At 40.5% G+C, this 23,767-nt stretch overlaps 1 protein-coding gene across 4 annotated transcripts; it reads left to right on the top strand.

Moving 5' to 3' along the window:
- The first annotated feature begins 3,386 nt into the window (after window positions 1-3,386).
- On the top strand, window positions 3,387-20,194 carry traf7 (TNF receptor-associated factor 7). Of its 4 annotated transcripts, none has more exons than XM_067477426.1 (22): window positions 3,387-3,529; window positions 4,909-5,084; window positions 5,194-5,251; window positions 5,376-5,464; window positions 5,585-5,701; window positions 5,789-5,881; window positions 7,258-7,291; window positions 7,409-7,631; window positions 7,758-7,892; window positions 7,995-8,090; window positions 8,249-8,370; window positions 8,750-8,823; window positions 8,999-9,047; window positions 9,270-9,397; window positions 9,654-9,736; window positions 9,831-9,870; window positions 9,982-10,098; window positions 14,304-14,426; window positions 16,854-16,973; window positions 17,200-17,331; window positions 17,481-17,600; window positions 17,910-20,194. In XM_067477426.1, the coding sequence occupies exons 3-22, from the start codon at window positions 5,200-5,202 to the stop codon at window positions 17,922-17,924; spliced, it is 1,962 nt and encodes a 653-aa protein (XP_067333527.1). In that variant the 5' UTR covers window positions 3,387-3,529; window positions 4,909-5,084; window positions 5,194-5,199; the 3' UTR covers window positions 17,925-20,194. The 4 variants fall into 4 exon arrangements, with proteins under 4 accessions (XP_067333527.1, XP_067333525.1, XP_067333528.1 ...); XM_067477424.1 differs by having other exon boundaries at window positions 5,373-5,464; XM_067477427.1 differs by having other exon boundaries at window positions 4,909-5,095.
- Window positions 20,195-23,767: the final 3,573 nt, after the last annotated feature.

Here is a 23,767-nt window from a genome sequence, read left to right as displayed (position 1 = left end):
CAGAGCAAATGAAGACAATGCAATGCCCTCTAGGGCGCATCAGGTGTCCTAAATATTTTATCACTCCTGCGCCTCACACATCCCAATCCATCACTGGACACAATGTACTGTTTTGTCTTACCATTAAAACAAGACAGAGTTTAGTGAAGAGAAAACGGAGTTACTCTGTAAAATGTTTAATGTCGCATTCAACTGGGATTCAACTGTGCTTTTGTGTCAAAGAGAGGAAGACGGAGCTTTGTGCTCACTGTCAGCTGTTAGAGGCATAGTTATCTGCACAGAAGGGGACGTGTTTTGTGAATGGAGACTGAACTGACATGACACAATGAAACATTTTGTAATTGCACATTCAGAGACACTGACAGGGATGTTTTGTACACACTGTCAGCTGTTTGAGGCAACTCGTCAAGGGGAGACGGTGTTTTCGCGAAAGAAGCTGAACCCCTCTCTGTGGGCTCGAGCTCGTGCTGTACTGTTGTTATTGCCATTGCGTCGCAGACTCATCCAAAACGTCTTCATCAGAGAAACAGAGGATGCTGTCCGCATGCATGTGTGTTGTTTATTGAAATAGACATTGTGAGTGAGTCTGTGTATGTTGAAGTGTGTGCTGGAGGGCAGACTTTTAGTGCTGCCCCACACAAAGAAGATAAAACTTCTAATGGCCTGTGCATCATCTAATGGAATGCTCTGTTGGTGTGTGTGCGTGTGTGTGTGTTTGACACATGCATGTGTGCACACATCAACAACACTGCATTTGAAGCATCTCTTATTTATGGCTGCATTACAGCTTTCAGGCTTGGTCTTTCTGTCTATTCACATCTCCCTCTCTCTGTCTGCGCATATGGCCATCTAGTCACACGCACCTACTGTTTTACTGTTTCTGGGCTGCAAGGCTGCACCCATCGACCTACATGTGGTGAAAAAAAAAAAAATCCACTCACCACAGCGCTGTCTGTCATCTCAGCACCTTATCTCACACCAGTCATATCACATAGATCTGGAAGTTACCGTAGGTGAATCTTTCTGGTGATAACCTGGTAATTTCACAGTATGTAATGTTGTGGACCAATTACACAAAACAGCATATTCATTTAAAATGTATCAATTTGGTCAGTATTTACCCAGGATCTGTGTTTAGGTACAATTTTGAGGTATTGTTACCTAGGTTTTTTTCATGTTGTGATAAGTTGTAATCTATTTCAGAAGGAAATAAAGTACTTAGTACTTCAAATGTTTATAATTAACATAAAAAAATTATGATCAGAGGATGATGAAGGTGTAATTTGTCCCACACACATTCTCAGAGCTCTCACAATGAGTCAGAAAAGTTAAAATCACATGGTTTACTATGAGTGTGTCTTGCTTTTAAATGTTAATCTAAATCTTAAAAATCATTATTCATTATGTTTTTCCCCTACAGACATTTGACTTGTCATAGCATGAAAAGTCCCACTACTGCTACATTTCCATATGTTTTAGGCATCCAATATTATCCATATGTTGTATAGTATTTAAATCCTTACCCTGTCCTCTAGGAGATTTTCTTATTAGAGACTGTGTGGCTCTCAATGACAGCAGCTAGATAAGCAACGCCCTCTTCTGGTGAAAGCAAGTTATAATTTTTTTTTTAAGTATGTGTGTTGTTTAATGTACATACGCACCCACGCGCGCGCACACACACACACATTCACACAAGGTGATTGGTAGTATGAACAGAAGAGCCTGGAGATGAGAAGGAAATGCTCATGATCTGAAGCCTCCAACCTCATCTTTGAAGCATGGTGGAAGTGTTATAGCTGCCAAAGGGACTGCTTGCCTTGCACTGATCTATTGATCATGTGACTGCTCACAAATGCAGGATTTTTTGTTTCTGGGAAAGTTTGATCCTATATTATCAGCTCACATTCAGCCAAAATGCTTCAAAATTCCTTGGACCGTGCTTTATGGTGTGGTTAGACAAGGACTAGACGCATACTGCGAAAGCAACCCAGGTCTTGTTTAAGGTAAAGAAGTGGAATTCTCTGCAATGGCATAATCACTCACTTGTCCTGAATACATTTAAGTTGTGAAAATATGGACCTTGTTGTGTCAATTGTATTAACTCTACAGAAGCCTTATACCATATTGTAATACACACAACAGGGCTTTTGTTCATAACTTACATCTATTATCATAACCGATAATTCTGTTCAGTGTTGCAGTGAGGGCTGGAGTGTCTCCCAGCTGTCACTACAAAAGAGGTGGGGTACAACCTGGACAGGTCACCATAATTCAGAGCCAGCACAGTGAGATGGACACAGACAGACAACCATTCATACTCTTTTAGAGTCAGCAACCAACAGTCTTTGGACTGTGGGAGGAAGCCGGAGCTTCTGGCTGTGAGGTGACAGCTCTAACCTGTCCACTACTGTGCTGCGCCCATCATTTCCATTCAGTGTGAATTATACACAAATCATAACATTGTTATTTATATATAGTATAGAGGGGCGACTGTGGCGCAGGAAGGTAGCGCGGTTGTCCACCAATCTCACAGTTGTTAGTTCAATCCCCGGCTCCTCCAGTCACATGTTGAAGTGTCCTTGTGCAAGACACTGAACCCCAGCTTAGTTGCTCCTGGTGAGTGTTGGCCAGCTGCATAGCATCTCCCCCACTGATGTGTGATTGTGAGTGTAAAGCACTTTGAGTGCTAATAGGTAGGAAAGCACTATATAAGTGCAGACCATTTACCAGTTAGTATACAGTATAGTCTTTGTATATTAAAACAACAACAAAGAACATCATTAGCATGTATTTTTACATGTAATATACAATGGCAACAATAACTACTTGCCATTATCTGGTTTTACTTCATAAAATGTCTAATTTTCATCTAAATATATAAAAACAAAACGTTAAGATAATGGAATAAAACCATTGGAGGCTCATGCCTTTTTAAAAAAAACATCTGTTAAACATACTTTTTCTTGCCATGGTGGACAACTTACTCAGTGATATACAGGCCTATGTACTGTTATTACTGCACGTTCCTTCATATCATCCCAGTGACCTGACGGTAAATGGGTTTTCCGTTCTGCTTAATGTATTCTAAGATTTTTAAACCATGGATGCAGTGTGATGCAGTATGTCATAGTTCTTCTGTGTTGTTTTTTCAGCATCTCTCTTCATCGTTCCACCGCGCACGTGCGCTCACCGTAAAACATGATGGTGATTGTCGCATGATGGCTCGGTCTCGGCAAGAACCAATAACGATCCAGAATCGGAGAGAATTTGGATATATTTGGGAATAGTGGGCTTTGCAGTTGGTTTGCGAGTTTATTGGCAGCACCGAGTCCAATGGCAGCTCTGCGACTGTGATTGTGGGTAGCATAGTCCGACACCGGAGAACGTTGAGAACAATGAATGGGCGGTGGAACTACGTATCCCAGAACACCCTGCGGCAGTTGAGTTGCGTGTATGTGAAGCAGAAGCAGAGAGGAAGGTTTAGGAATCCGTCTGCAGACTAGAGAGCTGCGCTTTTAAAAATATAATGGTATGTCTACAAACTAAAACGGTTATCCTCTTATTTTTGTCGTGCTGATTACATATATAACGTAGACTTTCCGTTAGCGGTTACCAGTGCTTGGCAAAGAGCATTTGTAGCAGTGATTGTTAGTAGAAAATCAAACGTTAACATTAGCTAAGTTAAGCTAACAAACAAGCCACTTTAACTTGCTAACCTAACTGTCGCATTTTAGATAGATTTAACGGTTTGACGGTTGATCAAAGCCTGCATTATATGCTGTCGTTGATAGTGGCTAACACATGTTAAACTGTAGTATTTTTGGCAGCGTGGACTGAGTTAGCTAGCTAACTGTCAGTATCCAACTTTAGTCCGCTGTGTGTGTGTGTGTGTGTGTGTGTGTGTGTGTGTGTGTGTGTGTGTGTGTGTTCCGCCCCCTGTCTGTGTCGAGGGTCCTCTTTACGGGAACTCCTGACTTGTGAAAACACAATGGTGCGGGCTGGAGGGGCTTGGAGGTGCTGGATAGCTTCACAGAGAGATTCTGCAGTCTGTTACCATATGAACTGACTATCCACATACCTTTCTACTTACATCAGCATTTACTTGTCCGCTTCACCAGTTTCTGGCTTTTGTTTCTATGTTGCTTCTTCCCTCTCTCCCTCTTATTCTTCCTCTGTTTGATTGGCGCTTTGCAGATGTCAGATACTTAACCATTTCTACATTAAAGTGGTGATAAGACTCGGGGTCAGTGCTCACTTTAGTCAGAGTGTTTTGCCTGCATTTACAGTGTTGTGGGTGAAAAAAACAAACAAACAACCCATTGTTGTAGAAGTTTGAAACTAAAATGTATACGACCTGTTTAGAATTGATATATTACTGAGGCAATAACTTATTGACTTGACTTTGAACTTCCTGTTATTACTGACAGTAGTTGTGATCTATTCTATCCATTATCTGTAATCGCTTATCCTGTGCGGTTCTGTAATCGCAGGGGATTTGAACCGGGGACCTTCTAGGTGCGAGGCAGCAGTGCTAACCACTCTACCACTGTGTTGCTAAATCCCTTTTCCATAAGGATCCTAGAAACTATCAGAAAAATTAGCAGTAATGGAAAAACTACGCTCATCTAATTTTAGTTAGCTTTAAGCTCAGAGCTATAGCTGCAGACAGTTGCCAGTAATTCTTGGACCAAGTGTGTGTGTTTGTGTGTTTCTCTGTGTTGAATAGTCAAACCATGATAAGAAATGGGTATTTTTGCTGTCTTTAGTTGAGCTCCAACAGTGCAGCCTGGAAAGAATACATTGGACCAACAGTATTATGAATTGTGCACTGTGTATGTCATCTTTGTCCTCACTAATAGTCCACATAAATTTTTACCTCCCTGCACACATTGTTGTTCCTTATCTCAGGCCTAGCTGACACTGCCGGCTGCTGTTGTTTCCTCGTACATGTGTGTGTGGCGGGGGTTATGAGCAGTGGTAAGACGCCTTGGTACAACTGATATTCTGGAGGAGCAGTAGCATCTTCTTCCATAGCAGCCATCCCCACCAACCCCTCCACTCCACCAGCAGATTCCAACAGTGGGGTAAAGAGAAAGTAGCGTGAAATGGAGATTTAAATACTGACATTATACTAAATAGTTGTAAATTCATATTGCGTTTTCGTTCATCTGTCACTTATTTTTTTTGTTTCAGAGCAAGATGGAGTCCTCGTTTGGCCCTACCTTCTCAGCTGTGGCTACTGGAGCTAAAGGTATCACACATGGTTATCTAGTCTTTTATAAATGCTTTGCTTCTTCTTCATCTCTGTTTCTCTCTTTTTCTTTTTTTTGAGAAGATCTAGTTTTATGAGTGTGCCATTACTGTGTTTTCAGCAGAAGGGTCCAGTACCTACAAGCAGCATAGAAGAACTCCCTCCTCCTCCAGCACTCTGACTTACTCTCCTCGTGATGAGGATGATGGAATGGTTAAAATTCACACACACGCTCCCACACACAGTATTCCCACACATCTAAATATACTGTGGTACTGTATATGACTGGGGGATTGAACTCTTCTCAATATTGTTTCCATCCTGTTCTCCCAGCCTCCCATTGGTACTCCTCGCCGCTCAGATTCAGCCATCTCAATCCGATCACTCCACTCAGAGTCCAACATGTCTCTGCGCTCTACTTTCTCTCTCCATGAAGAGGAGGAGGACACGGTATGATACCAAGCACAAACACAATTAGTTTTGTTACTGAAATCATAAACGGAACAACTTGACAAATGATTGTGTGCTTGTGTGTAGGAGCCCCAGGTGTTTGCTGAACAGCCATCAGTAAAGCTGTGCTGCCAGCTGTGCTGTAATGTCTTCAAAGACCCTGTCATCACCACATGTGGAGTAAGTTTGCTTCTATACTTTACTCTTCATTCAGTCTGTCGATCCTCTTGTAAAAAAAAAAAAAAAACTTTCCTAAGATTAACTTTATCTCCATAATTATTGAATATAACATATAAACGTAGGTTCTATGCCCAGTTTTAACCAGTTAATAATTAATGGTTTGTCATCATCCTTAAAGATCTTCTATAATAATGTTTTAAATGCAGGATGCTGTTTTAAAAACACCATGAAGATGGGGTATCTATAATGCAGTGTTGACTATGTGGTGGATTGTATATTATTTCTCTTTTAAAAGTAAAAACCTAATGTTTCTGCTTAAGAATCCAATTTGAATTTTTGCCCAAGATGTAGGACATGTTTTGTGGGACAATCTGCCGTCTTACAAAAGTAATTGTAATGCTGGTCTGCAGCACTTGCATATTTGGAGAATTGATAAGATTGGGAACATCACCCTGGACACAACCCCTTTCAGGTTCTCCCCTCTGGCAGGTGCTAAAGAGCTCTTTCTGTCAAAACCACCAGACAACAGAATAGATTCTATTCTCACACCATCACACATCAACAGCGGACCTCATACACACCGATACATTGCTGCTATTCATGCTACTGTATACACTGGACACACTAACACTTAATCACTGCATGCCCACACACACATTGCTCACAAGTAATTGTGTTGGGACTGCCAAAAACACTGAGTCTTGGTCTGCCTTCTTTAGGCTATTGTTACGTTGTCCGTATTTTTTTATTGTACTTTTTTCCTCCCTTGTATGTTATTTTTCATTTTGATGTTGTCTGTATTGTTGAATATGTCTTTGAGAGGAACCAATGACCGAAGCAAATTCCTTGTATGTGTTAGCATACTTGGCCAATAAATCTGATTTCGATATATATAGTCTAAACAGGGTCATGCTAAACATAAGTCCGATCCTAAATTTGTTCTTATCTTACATTTAATACTAGGATCCACTCTTGCAGCAAAACAATACAAAAACTGTGGTGTTTATCCATTTCCATTCATTTTACATGGAGCATTAGCTGGTGAGGATGCAAACATTTACCAGAGACATGCCGCGTTAGCTATAGTCTTATAGCTCACTGTCACAGTCAGTGCTACAGTCAAGTGCACGTTTACCCCTTTTACATGTTCTCCTTTGAAATGTGTCAGCATAAACCAATGTTACCATATTTATCTCACTAGCTAGCATCAGTTGATAAAATCTGCTGGCTCCAATTGTCATTTTTGCCAACCTAATGAGACGTTGCAGATGTGCTGCAAAGCAGTTGTAACTAAGTGGGGGAGCGTGGTCTGGTGTAATAAAAACCAAAGTTTGAGTCATGAAATTTCACCACACCTGTTTTTGCTTCCCTCTCAGCACACCTTCTGCAGACGATGTGCCTTGACTTCAGGTGAGCCTTATAGGTGGCACAAATAATATTAGTAATGCCTACATTTCATTTAGATGCATCACCATTCGTTCTATAGTATTGTTTATTTGAGCTCTATTTTCCTGATTGTACTCACAGACAAGTGCCCAGTGGATGCAGCTAAGTTGACAGTTGTGGTAAATAACATCGCAGTAGCCGAGCAGATTGGGGAGCTGTTCATTCACTGTAAATATGGATGCCGGACTACACCAAGTGGTGCAGGTGGGACTGCAGCCTCCAATGCCACAGTGGCTGGGAAACCTGGAGCATACGAGGTGGACCCATTGGGCTGCCCATTCACTATTAAACTGTCCACACGGAAGTAAGGACTGGATATTTGATAAGATGTTGGATTTCCACTGCATATAATGAGTATGATATGCGAATTGAAAGCAACAGAAAAAGTTATTCTCTTTGTTTTAAGTCCTAATTCTCTTAATCTTTACAGGGAGCATGAAGCCAATTGTGACTACAGACCAGTCCGTTGCCCCAACAACCCCTCTTGCCCCCCACTGCTCACCATGAACCTGGAGGCTCACCTCAAAGAATGTGAGCACATTAAATGTCCACACTCCAAATATGGGTAAGTTTTTAAATAACTTAATACCTTAATCTGCCCTTTTTATGAAGTAAGTTTCTTATATCTACAATGCACTGATCTGCCCGTTCCGTTTATTCCCAAAAGCTGTACTTTCATCGGTAACCAGGACACATATGAAACACATCTAGAGGTGTGTAAATTTGAAGGGCTGAAAGAGTTTCTGCAGCAGACTGATGACAGGTGAGCATTCATGGATTTTGTGTTTGTGATTGGATGTGCAAAGCCTTCAAAAATCAAAATATTACTTAGACAGGATAATTTGTGTCAGCTGAAAGGCTGTTCAGCACTCAGTGTTACAGCATAATGCAGTTAACTTACTGTTTTTACTGACCTCTTAGGTTTCATGAGATGCAGCTAGCTCTGGCTCAGAAGGACCAAGATATTGCTTTCCTGCGCTCTATGTTGGGCAAATTATCAGAGAAGTTAGATCAGCTCGAGAAGAACCTGGAGCTCAAATTCGGTAAGATATGGCCTTAAAAGAAAGTCCTGCTTTGGTTTTGCATATCTATTTAGCTAAAAAGGCCAAATGCATTATTATTTAAAGCAGTAAGAGAAGTGATCTGTATACATGATCTATTTAATTCTTTTTGCTCTTAAGTTTCATATGGATCAAATTTGTAACAAACCAATATTTGTAATGTATGTAAAGTCACATAAGTTCATATAGCATACTACAGTTAAAGTTTCAATAAAACATAAAATAAAAACAGCCTGATGTGTTTGTTAGACCTTAAATTAGGTGTACTGTTAGGATTATTATGCTAGAACCTCATTAGCTTGAGCATGGTGTAATTCATCCCTTTTGTTTTTTCAAAGTTATGCTTGTGTGTGTATTTCAGACATGTTGGATGAAAACCAAAGTAAACTAAGTGAAGACCTCATGGAATTTCGAAGAGATGCCTCCATGCTTAATGTAAGTGTGTGTTAGTGTGTCTGTCTGTGCACCTTTCAGAAAGACAGAGAAAATCAATGTGTGAGTTAAAATTAGGAAGCCACATTACAAGAGCCAGATTTTTCTAGTGAGAGTGTATCAACAGGGCTTGATTGTTAACTTGGTCAGCTCATAAGTGGTGTATGTATCTCTGCAGGATGAGTTATCCCACATTAACGCCAGGCTCAACATGGGAATTTTGGGCTGTAAGTATCTTCCTGTCTGTTTGTCTTTACTCTTCACCTTCTCCCAGGAAAATTTCTAAAATGCAGATTTGAAATCTGACTGTCTTCTCTTGCTGTTCATTCCTCCTCCCTTCACCGACTACTCGTTTGCTTTTTATCCTCGAGTTTTGTCTTCAACTAAACTCCTCTTTCATATATCTTCCAATGAAAAATACATATCCAGTTTTTCCCATCTCTGTGCAGCATACGACCCCCAGCAGATCTTCAAATGTAAGGGAACATTTGTTGGCCACCAGGGTCCTGTCTGGTGTCTGTGTGTCTACTCTACTGGAGACCTGCTTTTCTCTGGATCCTCAGATAAGACAATTAAAGTAAGATCAATGCACAGATTTCAATGAAATTAAAAATGACATTAGCACTTTTAAACACTTCTCCACCTTTGTGATTACACACGCTTTTGAGGTTTCCTCCAAACTCCTCTCTATCTTTTAGATGTTTTATAGATAATTATGGATAAACATTAAATATGCCTAAAGATTCGCAGAAACTTAAGAATGCATAGTGATTTCTGGAAGTTCAGTTTTATTTTAGCTGGATGTTTGTGCTCATCTTTGCCTTTTGTTTTAGGTGTGGGACACCTGCACTACCTACAAGTGTCAGAAAACGCTTGAGGGCCATGATGGCATTGTACTGGCTCTGTGTATCCAGGGGTAACAAAACTTAATCATACAAGCTGATAATAAGATTCGTGTCAGGGACAGGGATCACAGCATGACGAAATCTTATTTTTGTTTGTTTCCATAGAAACAAGCTATACAGTGGCTCAGCCGACTGCACCATCATTGTAAGCAACATTCTATTCAGTTATTCCTCTTTTTAGGGCAGCATTTGCACATTTGAAATGTTTTGAAAGGTTTTTTTTTTTTGGTATCTGTCCACTATCCATTTTGTCTAGGTGTGGGACATCCAGACCCTCCAGAAAGTTAATACCATTCGTGCCCATGACAACCCTGTATGTACGCTGGTCTCCTCCCACAACATGTTATTCAGCGGGTCCCTCAAGGCCATTAAGGTAAAGTTATGTACATTATGTGTCACCCATAATATGTTGTGTTTCTTTTTATGCACAGGCATCAGTTGACTTTCCGCTCAAGGCAAGGTTTATTAGCGTGCATCATTATATGAAAGCAATGAACAAATTATATAACTAACAAAGAGCAAATCAAAATAATTAATTTTAAAACGGTGGCAAAGAAATCAAACAATTGCAAAAGGAGGGTTAAAACAAATTGCTATTTTAAGTTACAGTATATCATTGTAAGAAGTGTAGGAGAATGATGAGTTGTATGTCTGTGTTGGAGTTTCCAAAGAAGGAGCTTTTGACGCAGAAGAAACATATAGTGAGCCAACAATTTCTGTTATACTTGTTCATTGTTTTAGTTTTTACTTTCAGCCTTGTAAGCATTTAGATTTGAGAGACTTTGTTGAATGTTTTAAGGACAGGCAGCCATCCTGTCCCGTTAAAGTCTTAAAAGGTCATAAATCCAGATTGGATACATGGATAAATAATTTTAGTCATGGTGTCGTAAGAATTACAGCTCAGCCATGCAGAGAAGGAATCAGAAAATGTAGACCAGAGACCCCCAGACTGTAGAGGCACTGTTTTTTTTTAAACATTTTAATTACTGCTTCAGAGACACATGTTCATTTATCACAGACTTGCCAGGTTACAACTAACTCATTCTACCCAAACCTAGAACAAACATCTTCTTTGCAGTTCTAAGCTAGTAGACTGCAAACACTGTAGGAACTGGTGGCCATATTGTACATTGGAAAGTCCCAAAATGGTAACCTGTCATATGAAAAATCATCAAGTAAGTAGTTGGTTATGAGTCGCTAAGTGAGTCTAAAGCAGAGCTCTCAATCTTAAGGCCTGCAAGCCACATACAGATAATTTCATATGGCCTTGAACATGTTGAAAATTGGATATAAAGTCTGTTCCACATACATCTTGAGGCTTTCAGCAAGTGGGAGTTAAGCCAAAATGGCATAAACTGGACTAATTGGCTAACAGTCTCATTTATTTGGACATGGGCTGTTTATCCAACCAACATCAAGTCCATGTGAGTTTCAAAAATCCAACCATTGCTGTTTTGTCCAACCACGGCTGCATCGGGCAACATGTTTAGTCTATGGGACCACATACAAACCAGTTGTCAAAACCTGTCTGACAGTGAAGACACAGATTTCTTTTTCAAATAGGCCAGAGCCTCTGTTTTGTCACAGACAGCTGTTTTGTAGAACTGCTGCTGATTTCTATAACCATGGCTGTTTCACCCAACCGCAGTTGAATTGTATAACCAGGGATTTTTGTCCAACCACGGGTGCATCAGGCAACATGTTGTCTATGGGAGCACACACAAACTAGTCGTCAAAACCTTAGTAACATTGAAGACCCAGATTTCTTTTTTAACTAATTAATGATGAGTTTAATCTGTTTTGGCTATGATCAATTATTTCTAAACTACTCATGAAAGATGTGTCTGTAACATCGCATAGTAATAGTAACAGCCTAACTAACAGCGCTGTCATTTCAAGAATGAAACGGTGATACAACCACTGATAAAATGTTGAGAGAGCTGGAAATAAGATCATTAAAAGGCCATAGAAACCCCTTAATAAGGACAAATAAGATATAAAAGGTTCTCTTGGAGCTTTATTTTGTTACTTGGGCTTGGTGACTTAGTGGTAGAGCATTGGGTTGGGATGCAGAATGCCGTGGGTTCGAATCCCAACCCACCAGGTGTGGCCCCACCCAGCCACCAATCCCAAATAAACGTGCGGAACATGTTCCACTGTGGCGACCCCTGAAGGGACAAGCCGAAAACTGTTGATTTCATTTCGTTACTCACACCTGATTTAATCTCAGAAAATGCAGTGGATGCTCATAACCCACTGAGCATTAGTGCATGTAGCTGCTTCCTTCAGAAGGAGAGGAGAACCAAAAAATCGCTTTGGTCAATCAGACATATTAATGTGTGAACTAGCAGGGACCTCTCTGTCCTAGTTCTCAATGCTGTAACACCAAAAAAGTCACATAGGTCTGCGTTACATCTCCCCATTTTTTGAGCACATGGCACAAAGATGGAGAAGTAGGCAATGCCAAGTTCAGTTAGGAAAACATTTAGAGTCATTTGGAGGCTCTGTCATTATGCTGTTTGATCGACTGCCAGAACTGTTAACATCACAGTGGAACAACGTGTATGTATGTCAACATCTCATATAGGCAGTGACATCCTCTGCCCAGATGACAAAAAAGGGTCTTTTTCAAAACCCAAATCAAAGTTTGACCTGGAGCACAGACTATTTCAAGAGAAGTGGACAACTGATTTCTTTTTTACAAAGTTTAATCCCACTGCTACATGTCTCATTTTTTAAAAGAAGAAAACCATTAAAGCCCTTAACCAAAGGACAGCTTGTGAAAGATTGTAAGGTGCAGGCTGCAGTCTTGTGGAATATGAAATGGACTGGGGGCATGAGGAAAGGATGGCAGTGCAGCTCTCACACCGCCGCAATATTTACCAGCATTTCTCAGCATAGCTGAAACTTTAGCATGTTATTGTCAGTTGTGGTAAAATTCATACAATACCTCAGATCCAGGGCCCTGCATCACTGCTTGTTTCATGTCTTTTTGGAAAAAATAGAAGCAGCTTATGGTGACGTCCTGTACTTTACAGCGTTCTGAAAAGGGTCTTTGATTTGAAAAAAAGAAATCAAACCTTTTATATTTCTAAGCTTAATTATGCCAAGTAGGTGGTGGACCTTGCAAGGGCTGAACGTACTCAGTCTGAAGTGGCACTTCACCATAAAACCATAGATTATGGAAAATGCAGCACCTTGAGAAAAACCTCATGCACTTCCCCACACTCAACAACGTCTTTTATTTGTGATCAGTATTTTGCTGCCTCTGAATGTCTACAGCAGGAATTTGACCATTCACTTGGGGAAGTCGGTGCCACCTTCTAGGTCTTTGTAAAGCCTTTCTTTTTTTGGTGTGGACAGTTCCCCAAGTGAGCTACATATAGAGTCGTTAGACCTGCTGTTCAGCAGTTGTGCCCTACCTGTAAACACCCTTATGAAGTGTCATGTATACCATCAGAATATCAATTAAGTGGACACCATGAGCGTGTAATTTTAACACGCACAAACAGAAAAGAAAAATACCTTAGGACAGAGCCTTGAGGTAACCAGATTACAGTTTTCTTTCTTTTTTTTTTTTTTTTAAACACAAATCTCTTTCTGTCTAGAAGAACCTGTGCCAAAGCTGAAATCGATGCTGTATTTACAGGTCAAGTATGAAATGCTGCATACAGAATGAAATAGAGTATTGGTTAATAGAAATGTAGAATTTGCAACCAAGTCGCAACTAAAGTATTATTTGTCACTGTGCCAAAAGTGCTTCTATTGTAATGCAATTATAAATTGGTCTGTAATTGTGTAGCATTTCATTTAGGAGATTTGATTTCTTCATTGTTTTTTGTTTTTTTTAATAGTCCTACAAAATTAGGATTGACTGAGTTGTGTAAAAATGTGACTCGGTAAAAAGAGGAGAGGCACAGTAATCGTCTTAGATTATATGGTGAGTGAGACAATGGAACTAGGCGATTGTTGTGCTCGTGTGGGGAAGTTACTCAGGGATTTTCCTTTCTTACCCAACTGCCACGGCCTCCTCTGTCAGCACAGTAACATCAAGCATTTCATTTCATTTCACCACTGTAAATCCACCCCAGCTCTGTACAGCATGGGTGTGAGCATCATGAGCCTTTTTTTTTTTTTTTTTTTTTGCTTTGCTTTGTTTTTTCACTCTTATCCTGTAAGCTTAGAATCGTCACAAGCGGATTGTCATGTGATCCTCATGTGGCACAGTAGATTTTTTTTTTAATTTCTATTTTTATTTCATTTTTATTTTTTGGGAGTGTCCTTTCCGACAGAACCTGGGCTTTGGACCAGCGCTCAGTGTCTTGCCCAGGGACACTTTGACATATGGGCAGGCACGGGTCATGGTGCAAACCTCTGACGCTCTGGTCAAAAGGAGACCACTCTACTCCTACTGTCACCCCTATGCAGAAAAGCTTTCATAATAGAAATATTTTGAGATTGAGGTCATGGCAATGCTGATTTTACAGCTGGTATTCCTTAAATAAAGTTACAGCAAAGTTTTTTTTTTTTTTATTGAGTAAGGTTATTAAGCCTTTTTGTGTGTGTTTGTGTGTGTAGGTGTGGGACATTGTGGGTACAGAACTGAAGCTGAAGAAGGAGCTGACTGGTCTTAATCACTGGGTGAGGGCACTGGTGGCCTCCCAGAACCACCTTTACAGCGGTTCATATCAGACCATCAAGGTAGGTGTGGATATAAATTCATGGGTTTGTACCTACAGAGGTGCTGTGTCAGGTTGGTTGGCCAATGGCCAGTTTGTTAGTCTGTAACTCGACGTCCCACAGGATCTTGGCTCATTAATTCTTCACAACCTTTTGAGGTGTGTCCCTTTTTGACTTTGGGACTTCCAGGCCGTACTTGGCACAGATGTTTGGGCCACTTGGTTATGGTGTTCCGTCTATGCCCTGCTTGTGCTGGGTTGTCTCAGGGGCATCTTTGCACAGCCTGGAGGCCTGCCTGGTATGGTAGACCCCAGCCACTACTGATCTTCTACATGGACCCTGCTCCTGTGCTGCAAGGATCACCGCCGTCCTGATGAGACTATTTTACCCAAATGAAATTAAGCTTAATTTTTGTCATGAGGTGCAGCAGTGTTGTGTTTGGCATGTGCTGCATGTTTATCTGCCAGTGACAGATTTGAGTGGGATTTGAAAGATGGTTTGTGTTAATTTTGGTTGCAGCATAAAAATAAAAAGCTAGAGGAAGGTGGATGGAGGGTACATTGATTATGTAGTATTGTTCAAGCTGCTAAAAATACAGCACTGCGTGCTTTGTGGGAAATGTCAGGGACAATCGGAACATTTATTAAAGATTGTTCTGGGACAAACATTCAAGATAATATGCATGGGAAGTTTAAGCATCTATATGTTTGAATGCAGCTTCAGTTGGGTGGGTGGGGAATTACTATGTGGAGGCAGCTATCTTCAGCTTTGTTACTAGCTGAGAAGTGCTTCATTGTGCTCCCTCTTCCTCCCCCCCTGAGCACAGGCCAGGTATTAATTAGTAGACAAATCTGATTTGAAATCTGTGTGTGGGCCTACTTTATAAACTGCTGGTATTTTGTGGCCAGTAATTGGGTTCTGTCCTCTTTGTGTCAAACAGTCTTCTTCATTCACAACCACCCTGAGTCTGTTTATATACGGGTGGGTGTGTGTCTCATGCTGTTAAACTTGCAGTCGGTCACTAATTAATACCACAGGGATTCTGTAGAGCGATAAAGAGGAGGCCAGAAGAAGAGAGCAACGAGAAATGGACTGTGTGGGAATGGGGGACATCTGTGGAAGAATGAAGAATGAGGCAAGGGAGATGAAAGTGGCCTGTGCTCATTTTTATGAAGTCTATAAGTGGAGCAGTTGGTCTCTAGCCAGTTCTTAGCTGGAGAAGTCATTTAGAAAATATTTTGCTGCTGTAGTTGCCATGACAAATGTTGCCAATATTCAGTGAAAAACATGACAACAAGACTAAGCACATAGCCAAGACGACACAGGAGTGGCTTAGGGACAACTCTGTGAATGTTCTAGAATGTCCCAGACAGAGCCCTGACTTGAACCTTATAGAAAAGAATTTACAGCCATTTCTAAATTCAGTTTTTACTTTGTTTTTGGATACTAAAAACAAACCAAAAAAATAGTATCAGGCTGCAACATACATGATGAACATAACAAGAGATGATCCTCTGTTAGATTGTTACTGATTATTCTATGATGAATGTCAAGAAAATCACCATAGCACCAACAATTAATAAATCTTTATTTGGTTTGTTTACTTTAGAAGCAATTGAAACGATGGTTACGTATTGTAACCCCAGATTCTACGACTATGTTGCTTGCTGCGCTGGGCACACTCACCCCCCCTTATGCTTCTCCCACTGCCTGCCGGTAAATTCACAGCTGTGACCCTCCCCCCTTGTGTTTTTCAGGGTTCAGGTCGGTCCAGCTGTGATGCAGGGTTCTGTTTACTGCTCCTAGCTGCTGTATGGCACTAGTGGGGCGTGGACTATATCCTGCCTTTGGTTCATTATGCTACAGCCAGAGGGCTGCGAGACATACGAAAAAGAACAGTTGTTTTGTTTTGCATTTTATTTATTAACATGACTGTAATTGGTGTTATATCAACGGAGAGCCATTTTCATTTTCTAAATCAGCAATGTTTCTAACAATCCCCATAGAAACACTGAAACCAACAATGAATTATTTCTACTTCTGTTTGTTTGTTTGTGTTAAGTTGTTGTCTAAAAACTGTTAAAAAGCAATCAGATTATGAGGCAATCCACAGAAGATTAACCGTGATAATAAGTGACGTGTCACTGATGTGACATTTTAAAGGCTAAAAAAAGCTTACAGCTTCCTAAATGTGATAAATTACCTTTCTCTGTTTTCTCTGTGATCTGTTTTCAGTGCTGTGTTGTAACCAATCAGCTAGGCTGTCAGCTAAATGATAACTCCACTTTGTTGCCATGGAGATGAACATTGACAGCTCCCAGTTGTGGAGCATCTCTCTATAGCTGCTTTAATGTGTGTGTGTGAGGGTGTGTGCTTCTGTCCCTTTCCATGGCATTGGTGTTCACCATGCTCCTCTCTGACGCCCTGTTTCTCTCTCCCGTCTGTTAGATTTGGGATATCCGCTCTCTGGAGTGTGTGCACGTCCTGCAGACTAGCGGTGGCAGCGTCTACTCCATCGCTGTCACTAACCACCACATCGTGTGTGGCACCTATGAGAACCTTATTCATGTAAGGGAGATACACAAGCACACATAAATGTTCATTCCTGCTTCAGGAGCAAAACCAGAACATGTCTCTTGGCAGTTTTATACATTGTTTTGCTGTTTGTTTGGTTTTTTTAAGTTTTTTGACATTCATGTTGAGCAGATTCTGTCCTGATAAGAGGCACGCTCTTTCAGGCAGTGGTATTATACGTGTGTGTGTGTGTGTGTGTGTGTGTGTGTCTCCTCTCTAGGTGTGGGACATTGAGTCTAAAGAGCAGGTGCGGACTCTGACAGGCCATGTAGGAACAGTTTACGCCCTTGCTGTCATCTCCACCCCTGACCAGACCAAAGTGTTCAGCGCCTCCTACGACCGCTCCCTCAGGGTGAGGACAGATTGTGTGTCAGTTGTGTGGACTGATGGAATACACACCCCTCAGATATAATGTTGTGTCTGTGTGTGTGTTATAATAACATTTGAAGATGAAACTGTTTGTATTGTGTTTTTTCTGATGCGTGCACTGTCTGTGTGCAGGTGTGGAGCATGGACAACATGATCTGTACCCAGACATTGCTGAGACACCAGGGCAGTGTAACCGCGCTGGCCGTTTCCAGAGGGCGCCTCTTCTCCGGAGCCGTTGACAGCACTGTTAAAGTAGGACAGAAGACTCTTCATCATCTCCTCCATCTTTCTGTCTGTCTCTTTGTTGCATGTTCACTGGCCCTCTGTGATTCTGTCGTACATTCCTTCACTATTTTTACCTTTAACCTGTCTAATTATTCTACATTCATACATGTCACCTTTGTCAAATATCCAGTTGTGCATACAACAGTTTAACTTTTTATGTATTGTAATTAAACCTTTGGTGGTGTTTTTTTTAATGGGGGTGTGGGGCAACTCAAACAAGAGAAGTTACCCTATATTACTTTTCTAAAGTATGTTTTCTCTCCCTCCTTCTTATAGGTGTGGACCTGCTAAAGGAACCATCTGCTCTGCAGTAGATTTAACACATCATTAGCATTTCCACATGATTTTCCTCCCCACACCCATTTCTTTGATTGTGATATAACAGCCCCACTCACTGAGGCTGCATCAGAACTGTTTTTACTAAGCGTTGCTTTTAAAACAAACACTCCAACATCTCCATCTGCTCGTCAGGGTTTAGAGTTCACTCCAGGTCCGACTCGACAGTGACCACAGTGACCCTCTGCATTATGGGCCACAACAAGACAAGCTGCCTTACAGTTGCACCACATCACGCCAAAACGCACACTGAATGCGTGCTGCACTCCTGTAATCAGAGCAAGAAGCAGAGAGGATCAGTTGTTAGTTTTTCCAACTGTAGGTGGTCCTGCCTGCTTCCTGCAGACACATGTACTGATGATGCTTAATGCATACTGTTCAAATATGTCTTAAGGGCTGGTTTCACAAACACGGAGTGACAACACACTCACTGGAGGTTTACGGCATGTGCTGATTTTTAAAAAGCCAGATCACCTATTCACGCAAAGTTATTAATTCTAAAACGATGAAGTATTGTTTTATGTTATTTGGCTCACTTAAAGCTAGTTTAACGTTTATAGAAGAAGTCCGTAAGCCCACACGTGTATGAGCAGGCTTATTTACAGTTAGCTCACTTAGAACCAAGACCTATGTTATTTTCACATAGATACAAATGTGTTAATCTAACTTTAATCTTACTTTAATACATGTAAAATATAAACCCGAGTAGTATCAACAAGACGTAAATTAAAAGATTCTGACTTTAAAACAATGAGCACTGCTGGATGATTGCACATATCATGTATATGTACCTGTACAATTTAATAAAAAGTGACTCTAATGTTTCGCCCCCTCGTTCATTTAAAAATGGTGGCCAAAACATTAGAACCCACTTTAATGTAATGAACTCCAGCACCCACCATGACCTCAATAATAAACACAGAATTACCACCTTTCTGACAGTTTCAAATCATCTTCACGGTTTCAACTAGCCATTTGTCAAAGCACAAACCCGAGATATATTCATTCAGATTCGGGGGAAAAAAAATTAACTAGCTGGAAGAGAATAAACAGTGTTATTTTAGAACGATACCAGCAAGAATTACTTAAGCCACCGTCGAAGAACACGCCCCAGCTTAGTGTGGTTTTTGGTTGAATTTTTAAGTTATCTGCATCATGATTAGGAAGTTGGTTGTGTTGTCGTTGGGATTTTTTGTGATACATCAGAACCAATTGCAACACAGGTGGTCTTTATTTTAGCTGTTCCTCTTTTAAAAAATGAGCCACGTAGCACAGCACTCCAAACCGGATGAGAGGTTATAGTTAATCTGTTAGACCTTTGTGACCCCAGAGAACATAAATGTGCACGGAACGGATGTCCTCTCAGTCTCCAGAATTAGATTTCTCCACCGAGGTCTGTGTAGTGTGGAGGAGGAGGATGATGATGATGATGATGTCACTTTCTCTTTGTTTACTGTGGCTGTTGCCAGTTCAGTTTTGTGAAACCAGCCTTTATATAGAAAAAAAGCTTTTAATAATCGAAGACTTTAAAGAGAATGATAGATCTATAGATTACTGAGTTTTATTAGTGCCATGATAGAGCTTTGTACAGAGCCACTTGTCCGGTTGTACAGTTGTGTAAAATAACAAATTGTACCGAATGACTCACACTGGCCTACATACAACAGAGAGACGGAGGAGAGGAGGACACGGTTTGTATGCATGTGTGTTATTGTGTATATGTGAATGTGTTTTCAATGAGTGCCATATGTGCGTCTCCCTCCTTCCTCTTCTGTGTGTCTCACTCCAGGGGGTTAGAACTAACTGAACCACAGATTAACATATTATGACTGTAAAACTAGATCTACTCCGTCAGTGGACTAATGACCTCGAAACACTCCGAGATTTAAATGCGATCAGGACCATTGAGTAAAAGTGAAGTTGTGTAGTATTATGTCTGAGGACTGTTGTTGGGTAAAAAAAAAAGAGAATTGATTAGATGTAACTGGGGAAAACAGACTTTTTCAGTTGAAAGTATTATGTATACGCGCAGACCAAATTTAGACATTCACAATTATTGTTCTTTAATTTCAATTTGGCCACTGCTTACTGTATCCTTGGTGAGAATGATGGTGAAGGGCGAGAGAGGAAGTATCTTCTGGTCACAGTTTTACTGATTTCTTGTATACTTGTAACCATGTAAGCCTGAGTTGATCGTTGATCAATAAAACTGTTGTACACTTTGAGCACTGTTGATGTGGTTTATTCCACTGATGTTGATGCTAAGTAGCACGTGGATATTAAACATAGGTTATTTCCTCACGATGGGTTTAGTTATTTATTTTAGGATACTCAACACTAAGGTATCAACTTGTGAAATTAGAATATACTTGATAGGGGGTGTTCTTTGTTTAGGGATTTACCATGGTGTGTGTACTATAGTACTATATTTTTATGTGGGATACTCAGAAGTAAACAATTACTACATTCACTACAAAGCTACAATATGAAAATAAATTTACTATGTTCCACCCACCCTCCCATTATCATGAAATTACAAATAAGGATGCCTAAATATACTGATCAAGCAGAAATAATGAAAAAAGTATCTGACTGCTTGAAAGGACAAGTCCTACTCAAAACCACTGAGAAGTGCAATGAGTCTTGGTCACAGGCGGCTTCGACAGCACCTCTCCACACTATGATTTAGAGTGTGTTTCTTATTTCCTTAGGCCACTGAACCACACAAACTTTGTGAAAAGGTGATTCAGGACTCAGAGACAAAGGCCGTCTTGAAGTTCAACATTAATTAAATAAGTCTAACTGGAATTTTTTTTAGCTCTGAGTGAGACCTGGTTAAACACCAGTATTCCCACAACTATGACTGATGTACCTGGTTATACATAGAGAAAAGCTAGCTGATAGGCAAATTTTAATTTTTAGTACTCATCTAAAATTAATTTGGATATGGTTTGCGATAATCCACCCTAAACTATAAAATCTAACTAGAATTACTCAAAATACTAAAACTTTTAACTATACTAAAATAACTTGTGTGTACCAATGTGTTTTACATAAAAGAAAGAAGCACTGGATACATGTTAAATCAATACTGACCAAAAGAAAATCCAGGAGGTGAGTGAATTCAGAAATCTAGGCATCACCTTGAACTCCAAACTCAAGTTTATTGGCCATGTTAGGTAAATGTCCAAGACTATTAAAACACAGTTAAATCTTCTATTGTTATTGTTTTATAAAACATGTTTCAGCTCAAATGCACATGTTTGCTATGATGTTATCTCAAATATCTTACTGTGTGATTACCTGGGGCTTTGCCTCTTAATCAGTTATAAAGCCTGTAATGTCATTGTACAAACAACACTTAAAGGTGATGGATAAGAAACAAAAGAAATGTCATTATTGCCAAATTCTTCAAAAGCATAGGGTGTTAAATTCTGAAACAATATCAAGTGAATAAATGGCCTTGCCCCAGATGTTTTCTGTCAGCTGATACCAAATGTTAAAGTGATGGTCTGAAGACCTGCGGGGCAGTAAGTGGGAAATGAAGAGTCTGAAGGGGCAGAATTAAGTCGTATTGTTCAGCAAAAGGTTCACAATTATGGAACGTGATACGGTACCTTCAGATTTAAAATCACAATCAGAACATACAGTTTTCACTGCAAAGCTGATGCAACAACAGCGATGTGAACACAGTAGCTTTGGTTGGTTTGTTCGATTTAGACTGGTCAAGTTTATATTCTTTTACTCTGCACACTTAAACTTTGTGTATATACACTGATCGGGCAAAACATTATGACCACGTGTGCAATTTAATGCAATCCAATACAGCAGCTCTGCCATGAACTCTACTTTTACAAGGTTAGAATTTCTCAGTGTTTAGGTTGAAACTGTCAGAAAGGTGATGAGTAGTGGAGTCAGACTGGAATACATTATAAGAAGAGGTGGTTCTAATGTTTTGGCCACTTTATTCATTTTAAAAACATCTGTCTTAGTAGAGTTGCATATGAACATCGTGTTGCCATGTCCGGGTTGACTCTGTTGATATTGTCGCAGTGCACGCACAGAGAAATATCTTTTCTGTTTTTTGTAGATTGTATTTGTTTTCACAGAAAAGCCTAACCAGCCTCTGCAAAGTTGGATTGTACAATGTTTAGTTGTATTGTCCCTGAAAAAAAACAACAACTATGATGTAAGACAGAGCTTTGTTTCAAGAAACTAAAAGTCAGCTGGTTCTCCATATTTTGGTAAAGTTGTAGTGATGGGTCTTAGTAATATAAGCAGACCATTTAGTGACGGACCAACAGTGGAGATAATCAAAGTAATAGCTGATAGTTGGGAGTATTTTACTTTTTTACCAAGAGAGATCAGAAGACTGATGATCAAATGGGATCAAAATCCTTTAATCACCACCACCAGATGACATGGCTGCAACCTAGAACTTTTCCTTTTTGTATAGGCAAAGACGATACACATGTGGTAATTGTTGAGCTTCTAGCTGCTTATTTTCGGCTTCAGTGCTACAATAAGCCAGCAAGCTCTTGTCCTCTTTTGTGTAAAGGTCTCAGCAGTAGTATTTAAGTAGAAGTTAGGTTTTTAAAAGTCTCCCCAAACATCTGGATTATCACATTCTTCCTGACTGATCCTCTCAGGTTCCTTCAGGTTGGATGGAAAGTCTAATCTTCATGTCTCTCCACATATGGTCTGTGGGGTTTTGGCTGAATCACTCTAGGAAAGAAAGAGTGTGAGGTCACCATCATACTGGAAGTTAAAACGTCGCCTCCGCCTCCGATCAGTCTTCCTGTTCCTGCTGCTGAAAATCCCCCAGAAAGAATGATTCTAACATCCATCCATTATCTAAAACCACGTAACCTGTTCAGGGTCATGGGGACTGGAACACCCCGGACAGGTCTCCAGTCTATCTCAGGGCCAACACAGAGGGACCATTCACACCTACAGGTAATTTAGAGTCACCATTTAACCAAACATGCATGTTTTTGGACTGTGGAGGGAAACTAGAGAACCTGAAGGAAACCCACACAATCATGGGGAGAACATGCAATATCTACACAGAGGGGCTGCAGGTGGGCAGGTCGGTGAACCTGTGACCCTAACCACTCCACCACTGTGCTTCACAGCACGATTGTTCTCATGCTCTCAAGAGAGACATTTCCCAAGCCACCGTATCTGCACTGAGTGGACTTTAGTGGCGTATTGTTGACGATGTGCTGCCCTCTGGAGGACAGCTGTGAAAGTATAACGTTCATGTCGGAACACAAAGCGAAGCTGAAGACAGTGCAGTTTGTATAGAATATCTATTTATTCAGAGCAGATGGCCATAAGATGCAGTCACTGCAAGCACACCACTGTTCAGTCACTACAACAGACACACACCCACACACAAGCACACATCCAGATTTCATACAGTCTGTAGCAGAGCAATACCTAACACACACTCAGCCTCTTCGAAGCACTCACACACCATCACTGCAGAAGAGACACCATGCTGGAGTCTGTTCAGATAAGCACAGGCGGAAAAACAAACAAAAACAGCGTGGCTTTTTCTTTTGAGCAGTACTTTAGCTCCACAACATACAATAGTGGACCATCTGTGGTATGTTCACCTCTATATGTTGACCCCAGCCCCACACTTTCAAAGTAATACCTACAACATGAGAGATGACCAAAATGAGACAGAAGGAAGAAGGAGAACAGACCAAATGCATCAGCAGCATCCAGCTGTCAGCTGCACATCAGGGCACCTCTGTGCAGCCTCAGCGGTCTGATCAGGGTAAAGTTAC

This window comes from Channa argus, chromosome 15 (genome assembly GCF_033026475.1).
Source record: "Channa argus isolate prfri chromosome 15, Channa argus male v1.0, whole genome shotgun sequence".
NCBI lineage: Eukaryota > Metazoa > Chordata > Actinopteri > Anabantiformes > Channidae > Channa > Channa argus.
The sequence above is the reverse complement of the archived record's forward strand: the minus strand, read 5'-3'. Positions and strand labels throughout refer to the sequence as shown.